The sequence below is a fragment of the Helianthus annuus genome, chromosome 8 (genome assembly GCF_002127325.2).
Source record: "Helianthus annuus cultivar XRQ/B chromosome 8, HanXRQr2.0-SUNRISE, whole genome shotgun sequence".
Classification (NCBI taxonomy): domain Eukaryota; kingdom Viridiplantae; phylum Streptophyta; class Magnoliopsida; order Asterales; family Asteraceae; genus Helianthus; species Helianthus annuus.
The window spans coordinates 124,207,112-124,217,710 of NC_035440.2; the positions used below are offsets into that span (position 1 = coordinate 124,207,112).

At 37.2% G+C, this 10,599-nt stretch overlaps 2 protein-coding genes across 3 annotated transcripts; both read left to right on the forward strand.

Annotated features, from left to right (window-relative positions):
* The first annotated feature begins 458 nt into the window (after positions 1 to 458).
* LOC110943244 (glutathione S-transferase T3-like) lies at positions 459 to 1,786 on the forward strand. Its single transcript, XM_022184996.2, has 2 exons — positions 459 to 953; positions 1,038 to 1,786. Exons 1-2 carry the CDS (start codon positions 548 to 550, stop codon positions 1,784 to 1,786), a joined length of 1,155 nt encoding a protein of 384 aa, XP_022040688.1. The 5' UTR covers positions 459 to 547.
* Positions 1,787 to 2,163: 377 nt separating this feature from the next.
* LOC110940697 (copper methylamine oxidase) lies at positions 2,164 to 9,530 on the forward strand. Of its 2 annotated transcripts, none has more exons than XM_022182252.2 (12): positions 2,164 to 2,601; positions 3,857 to 3,966; positions 4,064 to 4,366; positions 5,037 to 5,149; positions 5,256 to 5,586; positions 5,668 to 5,883; positions 5,972 to 6,208; positions 6,879 to 7,064; positions 7,194 to 7,334; positions 8,183 to 8,451; positions 8,546 to 8,627; positions 9,135 to 9,530. In XM_022182252.2, exons 1-12 carry the CDS (start codon positions 2,427 to 2,429, stop codon positions 9,267 to 9,269), a joined length of 2,298 nt encoding a protein of 765 aa, XP_022037944.1. In that variant the 5' UTR covers positions 2,164 to 2,426; the 3' UTR covers positions 9,270 to 9,530. The 2 variants fall into 2 exon arrangements, with proteins under 2 accessions (XP_022037944.1, XP_035831697.1); XM_035975804.1 differs by lacking the exon at positions 2,164 to 2,601 and adding an exon at positions 3,517 to 3,754.
* The last annotated feature ends 1,069 nt before the right edge of the window (positions 9,531 to 10,599 follow it).

Consider the following 10,599-nt stretch of genomic DNA (forward strand, 5'->3'; position numbering starts at 1 on the left):
ATTTTTTAATAAAAAACAAAACTCTAAATATGTGAAACACTTATGACATATATCCACCACACTAATATTATCATAAATATAATACCAGAAACAATTACCGCAATGCAAAGTGTCACTCCTACATCGCGTGTACACCCAACTAGTAATAAGACTGGAAGGTATGGGGGCCGGCTAGGCCCGGCAAGGACCGGCGCCGGTCCCCCACACCGCCCCCCTCCATCCCACCCCGGCTAAACCAGCAAGCCCTCGCCGAAGTTGCCGCCCCACATTTGAAATATATATCCGTTGTTTAACGGATAGAATAAATAAAAAAAAATTCTTTTCCACTTTAAATATATATCCATTTCACATCCATTTTTATACCATTTCACATCCATTTCTCCTAATCTTCTCCTTCTATTATCCATTTTTTTAAAAAAACACTCTCATTTCTTTTACCATCATGAATCCATTCAACCCAAACGATCCCAACCCGAACAATCCCAACCCGAACAATCCCAACCCGAACAATCCAAACTTTTTTTCTAGTCCCGCTTACACTCCGACTATGGATTCTTCGTGGGGGTCTCCACCATTTACGTTCTCGGGTTTCCAACAATCACCTAACGCCTTCAATCAAATGTCCCAACTTCAACAAATGCAACAATACCAAGCATTCCAACAATTCATGCAACGCGGCTCGCTTCAACTTGATCAATTCCAATCGCAACCGCCAACTTCCCAACCACAACCCTCGGTTCACCTTGACGATGATGATGAAGTCGTCCCCGAATCGCCACCAAAAGAACTCAAGCGCAAAAAAAAAAAAACAGGGGGAAGGGGAAGGCGGTTGAAACCGAACCCGTCACCGAAAAAAAAAAGCGGTTCGAGAGCAAAGCCGAGACCGTGGACAAAAGTAGAGGAGGAGGCGCTAGCTATCTCGTTTATTAAGGCCTCAACTTGCCCGATTGTCGGTATGAACCAAAGTTAATTTTTTTTATATAAATTTAAAAAGAATTATTTTTTAGTTTTACTAATCCATTTTTTTTAAATTTTAGGGAACAATCAATCGGGTTCTGGTTTTTGGAAGAAATGTACGGAAAGGTTTAATACCCTTATGGGGGAAGGCCCCTACCGTGATCTCGAATCCGTATCGGGCAAGTGGCGGAAAATGAACAAGTGCGTGAATGATTTTATCGGGATTTATAACCCACTTTACATCCATCGTCCTAGTGGGACTAGCGACGAGGACGTTCTTAACCTTGCGATATCTAAATGGGAAACAAAAAATCCGCCTTTCCCGCACCTCCGAGCATGGAACGTTTTAAAGAAAGACCCTAAATGGGCGCCGATTCCAGATGAGGTCGCAACCGCCAAACGGACTAAAACTTCCGAGTCCGGAAGTTATAGCGCGGGAGGCTCCACCGCTCGTTGTCAAATCGACATATACGACGAACCGGATTATGAGGAACAGGAATATCACGAACTGGGTCGTCCCACCGGAAGGGACAAAGCAAAAAAAGAGGCGGCTGCAAAGCGCAAAGGGGCCGGCTCGAGTGGAGGTGGCGGCTCGGGTGGAGGTGGCGGCTCGAAGGCGTCTTCGAAAATGGACGACTTAATTTCCCAATTCCGTTCGTTCCAAGAATTTGCGGCCGAAAAATATAGTCACAAGAAAAACGTGTCGGCTGACTATGCTCGAGCGGAGGATTTTAGGATAATGAGGTTGGATCTCGACTCGGTTCCGGAGGAGGAACGAGAGGTGTATCGAAGGATGAAGGAAGAGGTGAAGAAAAAGTGGACGTCGTAGGTTTTTTTTCATTTTTAGGAATTGTAATTTTTTATTTTTATTTTTCGGTAATGTTTTTTTAGGAAATGTAATTTTTTTTTAGGAAATGTAATTTTTTTTATGTTATGAAATGAAATTATTTATGTTGTTTTATGTTGTATTTTTTAATTTTTATAAAGTTTTTATTAACTTATTAAATTAAAGATTAGGAAATTATAAAATAATAAGATGGGGCCCCATCCTCCATCCCCTTCAATTATCAATTTGGCCCATCCTCACGAGCCACCTACGTGGCGCCTACGTAAAGGCTCATCCCCGTGGGGATGGGCCAAACCATACCCCTTAGTCTAATAATAATATAGTATTCTAACTTATTCTTACTCCCCATTGTCAATGTCACGTGAAGTCAGCAATCTCCACTTCCCCTCCCCATCTTCTCCATATATCCCCCAACAAATCCTGTGTCCAGATTCATAACAAACTCTAAACCCTAAGTCCGCCATAACCGCTTCTTCTCCTCCGCATTTTCCTGAATTCCGGCGACTATTGCGGGGGGAGAGATTCGTATCCACTCGTAACACAATTGCTTCTTCTGTATGTCAGTAGATTGTACGCACTGCAACTTTTACGGTGGATTTGGTGAGCTTGCTAACCCTCTGCAATGGCCGCAACTTCGCAAAAGGCGTCGCATTCTTCTTCCGATGATTCCGTCTCCGTTCACCGCCATGTGGTCTCCGATGACTGGCGGAACGATGATCAGAACATGCCGATCAACAGTTCTTCCATTGTTTCGTTGATTAATCCGACTGATTCTAACGCCAATGCTTCTGCCAAAGGTATATTTTGTATCTGTTTGATTGCCTATATACTCTGCATTTTGAATCATGTATGTCTGTATATTTTGTATATATTTAGGGATTTCGGATCGATTAAACTTACGGTAAGGTGTACGTATATATATACAGATGCATCTATCGACATGTATACTGCGGTGTATACAGATTTAGCTTTATTTGAAGGTATTATGTACCTGTTTGGTTGCGTAAATGTGTTTGTTTTGATTCGTGTATACTCTGCATTTAGAATTAAGTATGTCTGCAGATTTAGGGATTTGGTATTGATTAACCTAATAGTAGCATATAAGTATAATTACATTTAGAATTATGTATGTTTGTAGATTTAAGGATTTCGAATCGATTAACCTAACTATATACAGGTATACTGTGGTGTAAACATATTAGGTTTATCTGAAGGTATTATGTATCTGTTTGATTGCGGATATGTGTTTATATTGATTCGTATGTAGTCTGTTCTTTTAGAATTATGTATGTATGTATATTTGCATATGTGTATGTATATTTATACGTATACGGATACATGTATATACAGGTATACTGAAGTGTATACAGATTTAGGTTTATCTATTTCTACTAGTATGTGGAATTTTGAGATTGATTATATCATGTGAGATTTTGATTTCTTCTGGTGGAAAATGTGTTGTTATTTGTTTTTTATTGTTGATTGGGGTGACCTTGGTTTTGTCTTATATGAATTGTCTTCTATGGACGGTTTTTTCTGCAGAAAGAATCAAATCGATCGTGTTGATTCATACATAGTCTGCATTTAGAATCAACTATGTATGCATATTTAGGGATTTAGAATCGCTTTAGGAATGAAGGTAACAGAATTATGTGCATGTGGGTTAGAAGTGTATTATCAAGGAATATGCTGCTTCACAAAGTTCTGTTTTTTATTTTTTTTATTTTTTTATTTTCGTTTGCTTGTACCATGGAAAGAATAAAAATCTACCCGTATCTTTTATATTCTTTATCGAAGAAGTAACATGAGAGATAACTTTGTCTACTAATTGGTTTTTGAAAAAGATGCATCAGTAGTTACTGAATGGTATATAATTCATGGACCACATTGCATACTACAGGGTTATGTAAGGTGATGAGCAAAAGCTTTTTGATTGCTGGTTTGAAATAGGTTAGAAGGGCGTAAATAAGATGGTTATTTCGTTGTATTTGAATTTAATTCCTATGATCATTTGCTGTTGACAAATTTATGCTCTACTCTTGGTTCTTGTAGGAATCCAAATTCTCACAAGGGCTCAAACTAGCCATCCTTTGGATCCCTTATCAGCTGCTGAAATCAAAGTTGCTGTGGCAACTGTAAGGGCAGCCGGAGCAACCCCTGAGGTATTTATTGGATTATAGTGTCATGCTCAAATTGTTTTAGTTTTGGTGATCGGAACACTAATTGTGATGGGTTTCCCAATTTGTTTAACCTTTTCAGGTGAGAGATGGTATGCGGTTTGTGGAAGTAGTTCTGTCAGAACCAGATAAAACCGTTGTCGCACTCGCAGATGCATACTTTTTCCCACCTTTCCAGCCTTCTTTATTACCCCGAAAAGGTGGAGCTATTATACCTAGTAAGCTTCCGCCAAGGCGAGCCAGGCTTGTTGTTTACAATAAAAAGTCAAATGAGACAAGTATATGGATTGTTGAACTGTCTGAGGTACACGCAACAACTCGAGGTGGGCATCATAGAGGGAAAGTTATTTCATCGAAAACTATTCGGGATGTTCAGCCTCCAATGGTAGGCCTATTCTTGCATCTCATGTTTTATTTTGTTGATCTTTGCATTTTCTGTAATCATGCTGTACTATAGAAATTGTTTGGTTTTTAGAAATTACATGGAAAGTACTTCCAGATTTTTAGTGTTCTTATATGGTGGAAAATAACTTATAGGCTACAAGTTGTAGCCTATAAGTTATTGTCCGCCATAAACCGCAAACCGCAACATTTTTCCACAAACCGCAACATTTTTCTGCAAATGAATATATTAAAATTAAAATTTACTACAAAAAAAACACAAAATTATATAATTTATGACATAAAAGATATTGTAAAAATATTTAATATAGTATAAATGGGTTAATGGGCTAACCTGCCAATCTGACTGGGTTGACCCGAACCCCACCTGTTTAGCTAAATGGGTTCGTGGGTTCAACCTGAAACTGACACGAACCAGTTTTGACTAAACCCAAATCCGTGAATTTCGTGTTAGGTTCGTGTCGTGTCAGAAATTCACACCTCTAGCTACAAGCTGATCATGCTAGATTTAAACAATGAACTAAGGGATCTATAAATAGCACCCCTATCAGATCAGGAACAGCCTTATGGTTCTGTTTCTTTTCTCGAGCGATTTTTTTATATATTCTCAAGATAGATTACATTATTGGTTTCCACGTTCTTATCCATAACAGGATGCTGTGGAATATGCTGAATGTGAAGAAGTTGTGAAAGATTACCCTCCCTTTCAAGAGGCTATGAAGAAGAGGGGCATTGAAGATATGGATCTGGTGATGGTTGATGCTTGGTTAGTTAACACGTTAAATTTCACTTGTGAGAACAGAACATACTAAGTTACGCATATCTTACCATGGAACTTATTTCATGATGTATGTTCTTGACATATCATTCAGGTGTGTTGGCTATCATAGTGAAGCTGATGCTCCTAGCCGCAGATTAGCAAAACCACTTATATTCTGTAGGACAGAAAGTGACAGTCCGATGGAGAACGGATATGCACGTCCAGTTGAAGGCATCTATATTCTCGTTGACATGCAAAATATGGTTGTACTAGAATTCGAAGACCGTAAGCTTGTTCCCCTACCACCTGCTGATCCGTTGAGAAATTACACTCCTGGTCATACTCGAGGTGGTGTTGACAGAAGTGATGTTAAGACTCTACAAATTATCCAGCCTGATGGACCAAGCTTCCGTGTTAATGGACAATACGTCGAGTGGCAAAAGGTCAGTTAACTTTTCAATTAAGCAGTAATTAACTGGTGTGTTAAACATGGGTCTTTAAAACATTGTATTATTTTTTGACAGTGGAATTTTCGTATTGGGTTCACTCCAAGGGAGGGTTTAGTAATTCATTCTGTTGCATATGTTGATGGTAGTCGAGGCCGAAGACCCATAGCACATAGATTGAGCTTTGTTGAGATGGTTGTGCCGTATGGCGATCCAAACGATCCTCATTATAGAAAAAATGCATTTGACGCTGGCGAAGATGGCCTCGGGAAAAATGCCCACTCTCTTAAAAAGGTCTAATTTAGTGAATTTGTCAGATGGTTGGTCAATTTGAAGTATATGCTATATAATGTGTTTATACTTATAATATTGGTATTCTCAGGGATGTGATTGCTTGGGTTATATCAAGTACTTTGATGCACATTTTACAAACTTCACTGGGGGCGTTGAAACTATAGAAAATTGTGTATGTATGCATGAGGAGGATCATGGAATCCTTTGGAAGCACCAAGACTGGAGAACTGGTTTAGCTGAAGTAAGAAGATCTCGGCGACTCACAGTGTCTTTTATATGCACCGTGGCTAACTATGAATATGGTTTCTATTGGCACTTTTACCAGGTGAGTTTATATACATTACTACTGTACTCAACCTTTAACTTTTTCCTATTAAACACATTCGGTTAACGACTAATTGGGTTATTAAAAAGTTACATTTGGACTTGGTAACTTAATGCTCCTGCCGTTATGTATTAGTGGATATAGTGTCATGCAGTAACACCCTTAATAAACAGAAAAGTATGTTTACAATTAGGTTACAATCCCATTTTGTGCATCATTACATGTGTTTACATGTGTCAGTATATTGAACAATGTGCTTTATACTATTCTTACTCTACAAAGCATGTTGCATTTGCTTATATTCTTCATGATTTATTTAATTATTACTTTCCAATTATTAATGAACTCAGACAGTACCAGTTCAATCAAAAATTTTTTCTAAAGGAACCATGATGGAAGCTGCTTTTCCTCATGGCATCAATTATTATATTTTGTTAATTCATTATTTGCAAACTTTGGCCCAGAGAGTGGGGCCAGCTGAGCTGTCTGATGACCCCGTTGACCACTAGCCCTTCTCTCTGGGTTCACAGCAACTTGCGACATTATGTGATTACTTTTGGCCGTTTGCCACCATGTAGTTTCTGGCATTGTTTTCCTAATTGTTTTTCTTGGTAATTGTTCATGTTCTATCTTCTTATGTTCATGTTTTTTGATTTGATATATATTGCAGGATGGAAAGATTGAAGCTGAAGTTAAACTTACAGGGATTCTCAGCTTAGGAGCACTGCAGCCCGGGGAAGTTCGAAAATATGGTACAACTATTGCCCCGGGTTTGTATGCACCAGTTCATCAACATTTTTTTGTTGCTCGTATGGACATGGCAGTTGATTGCAAGCCTGGAGAAGCATACAACCAGGTATATAACGAAAATTTAATTTCTATTTCAGAAAAATGATTCAGGAAGCTTCATGCATTAAAACTTATATTTTGACCCATTCATAAGTTTCACATGAATGTTGCAACTGTTCTCCTGTTTTTTTCCCAGGTTGTTGAAGTTAATGTCAAAGTTGAAGAATCTGGGAAAAATAATGTCCACAATAATGCATTCTACACCGAGGAAACATTGCTTAAAACTGAATCTCAAGCAATGCGTGATTGCAATCAGTTATCTGCCCGTCATTGGATAGTAAGTATCTTTCTTTGTTTTTCCTTTTAAAGAAAATAAGAAATGTATATTCTTATTTGCTGCTATGTGATTTTTTCTTGATTAATTTTGTAAACCACTAAAGATGTGAATTTGCTATGTTTTATACATTGACTTAGGGGTGTGCACGGTTCGGTTTGATTTGATTAATTTTCGGTTTAAGTTATCAGTTATTGTATAAAATAGTTCTGTTAGCCAAACACCGGGCCTTTAGTAGGGTAAATTGCACGGTACCCCCGACCGCGGAAGGGTTCTCCCTTCCCAGGCTAGCACCCCGACACTGCTGCCTGGCGGTGAGTCCCCAGCCATCGAGTGGACCTCGGGTGACTAAATTGTCACCGACCGGAGTCGAACCCGGGTCCCCACGATTTATGTGGGTGTCGGTGGCCACTGGGCTGACACCCAGTGGTTCGGGCCTTTAGTTTTTGAGCCTGGCTTAATTAGCACTGAACCGATAATAGACGGTTATCAAAGTTATTAAAACCGAACCATGGTTTTTTCATTTTCTTTAGTTATTTCAGGTTGACTTATCGGTTATGGTATTTTCTATTGACCCCTACTTGTTACGTACTTCTATGTATTTTATAGTTTTCTTTTTAATATCTTTAATTTTCGGTTTCTCCATTATTTTCCGACTTACTGTACAGGACAGGGAACACTTGAGTTCTGTGGTTTTTTACACGGGGCCAAGTATTTTTTTTTTCACTTAGGTTTATTGAACTCCCATACGATTGATATAATGAACTATTAGGCAGACCTTGATTTAGAACTAAATGATGCCCCATATTCTCCGCATTCTTTTTCTCAATTATATTGTATATGTACTTTAGATTCGGAACACGAGGACCGTGAACAGAACTGGACAGCTGACTGGCTATAAGCTCGTACCAGGTTCAAACTGCTTGCCTCTGGCTCGTCCAGAGGCCAAATTTCTAAGACGGGCTGAATTTTTGAAACATAATCTTTGGGTTACTCCTTGTGCACTTGATGAAAACTTTCCTGGAGGTGAATTCCCAAACCAAAATCCACGTGTCGGTGAAGGGCTCGCCTCGTGGGTCAAACAAAACCGTTCTCTTGAAGAAACTGATATCGTCCTTTGGTCAGCAAACCTTTTCAACTAATTTTGTTTTTCTATAAATATACATGTGTGTGTAAGATTTAGCTTATATATCAACTAAATGTTGGATTTGCAGGTATGTGTTTGGGATCACTCATGTTCCCAGGTTAGAAGATTGGCCAGTTATGCCGGTGGAGCACATTGGCTTTATGCTTCAGGTAATTTAAATTTCCTATGGATTTTTATGTTTTGAAGTAGTTGATGTTTTATGTTTTATGTTTATGATAAGAAGAATATGAACACTTAATTCTATGTATTTTGATTGTAATATATAAATATACTACTTCGTCTTTAAAAAGATACATATATTAAAGTGTTCATACTCTTCTTATCATAAACATCAACTACTTTGTAAAAAATGTATTAATTTATGTATAATATAAAATATATTGTATATATAGGTTAATGCATCATACATGTAAACCAAAAATTGATTCAATGGTTTTTATGAGCTCTAGCAAGATGGTCCCGGGTTTTGTACACAACATAGATTGATATTATACGACAGTTATATCATAGGAAAAGACAAAAAGAAGGGGTTGAGATACAACTATAAGGGTAAAATTGTCAAATGACAATCACAAACTATCACTCTTTTGATGATAGTTTTATCGAAAAAACTCGTTACTAATTTACTAATCTTTTTTAACTCTATATGGTTGCAGCCGCATGGGTTCTTCAACTGCTCGCCTGCAGTTGATGTTCCTCCAGGAGCCTGCGAGTCGGATGTGAAAGACACCGAGCATAAAGAAACCATTGCTTCCAAGCCTGTTTCAAATGGTTTGATTGCCAAGCTTTAATGTAATCATCATCAACAAAGTCGACTTTTTTTATCGCCCCTTATCTATTTACCATGTCGTTTAAACCTTTTTAATTTGTATGATTTTAGACGCTAGACTTTGGTTGTGTAATCATCATCAGGCTCTAGTTCAGTTTCAGTTGCTATCCTCGTTTAAACCTTTTTAATTTGTATGTTTTATGTTTGTACTTTCTCAAGGATCATAGATGATGAAAGTTGGTTTGTAAGGTATCATGCGTCTGAGTGGACTCTTTTGGTCTTATTATCTTCTAACCGTTATTGCTAGGTACATGACTCTCCTTTACATACTTCTAACATTTTAATTTATTGTCAGATTTTCACGGACTATCTGTTTTAATATAAACGAGATGAATTTCCCCGCGCGATGCAGCGGGAGTTCGGTGGGGATCTGTTGGGTTCGTTACACATGAGAATTCGGTTGGTATCGGTTCGGTTTGTTACTACGGTATTAGTATGGTACCAGCACTCCATTTAAAGTTATCATATGTCCAAAAGATTGTGTTTTACATTGAAAACTGTGAGAATGAATACCAGTGACTCTTCCGGTAATAACTATACTGGTTACGATTTTGGTATCAACTCAATTCCTCATGGTACTGTTTTGAAAAATATACTCTTTTGTCAACAATTTTTTACAGGAGCAGCAAGAAAAAAAAATATTAACAAAGTCGGTATTCAACTTTATAAAAATGATAATGAACGCGAGTTATCAAACAAAAATCAAGTTAATTAAACTAAATAGTTACCGATACCGGTATGGTCATTGTTCAGTCGGCATCGGTTTTATTCGTCATGGTACCACTATGACACCAACACTTGATCTAGCCAAGGATACAATATAACGACTCTGTTTCGAACATAACCCTGTTTTTAATCAAATTTATACAGAAACGTCGAAAAAAACAACCAACCACAACTACGTATTTAGTGTTTTTAAGTCAACAAACACAAGTAATTGAAGAAAAACCAAATTAGTAAAACAATTAAATATATTAAATGTGTATATCATATATATTATAAGGATAAAATAAATTTATTTATTAACATACAATAATAAAATAATAATTATATTAAAATATCTATTATATATACCTACTATTTATAAAGACTTGATATTATTTATATATAAATTTCTTTATTATATGTGCGAGTTGCTATTAATATGCATAATATTTATAACTTACAATAATAAAATAATAATTATATTAAAATATCTATTATATATACCTACTATTTATAAAGACTTGATGTTATTTATATATAAATTAGTCAATAGCCCCCCGCGTTGCGGGATGTGGTGTAAAATCATT

Excerpts from the sequence above, each read along its gene's own strand:
- LOC110943244 (XM_022184996.2), top strand. The coding sequence starts at position 548 with ATGGATTCTTCGTGGGGGTCTCCACCATTTACGTTCTCGGGTTTCCAA. Across the intron at positions 954-1,037 it reads CTCAACTTGCCCGATTGTCG|GGAACAATCAATCGGGTTCT; the intron begins GTATGAACCAAA and ends TTTAAATTTTAG.
- LOC110940697 (XM_022182252.2), top strand. The coding sequence starts at position 2,427 with ATGGCCGCAACTTCGCAAAAGGCGTCGCATTCTTCTTCCGATGATTCC. Across the intron at positions 3,967-4,063 it reads CAGCCGGAGCAACCCCTGAG|GTGAGAGATGGTATGCGGTT; the intron begins GTATTTATTGGA and ends TAACCTTTTCAG. Across the intron at positions 5,884-5,971 it reads ATGCCCACTCTCTTAAAAAG|GGATGTGATTGCTTGGGTTA; the intron begins GTCTAATTTAGT and ends TGGTATTCTCAG.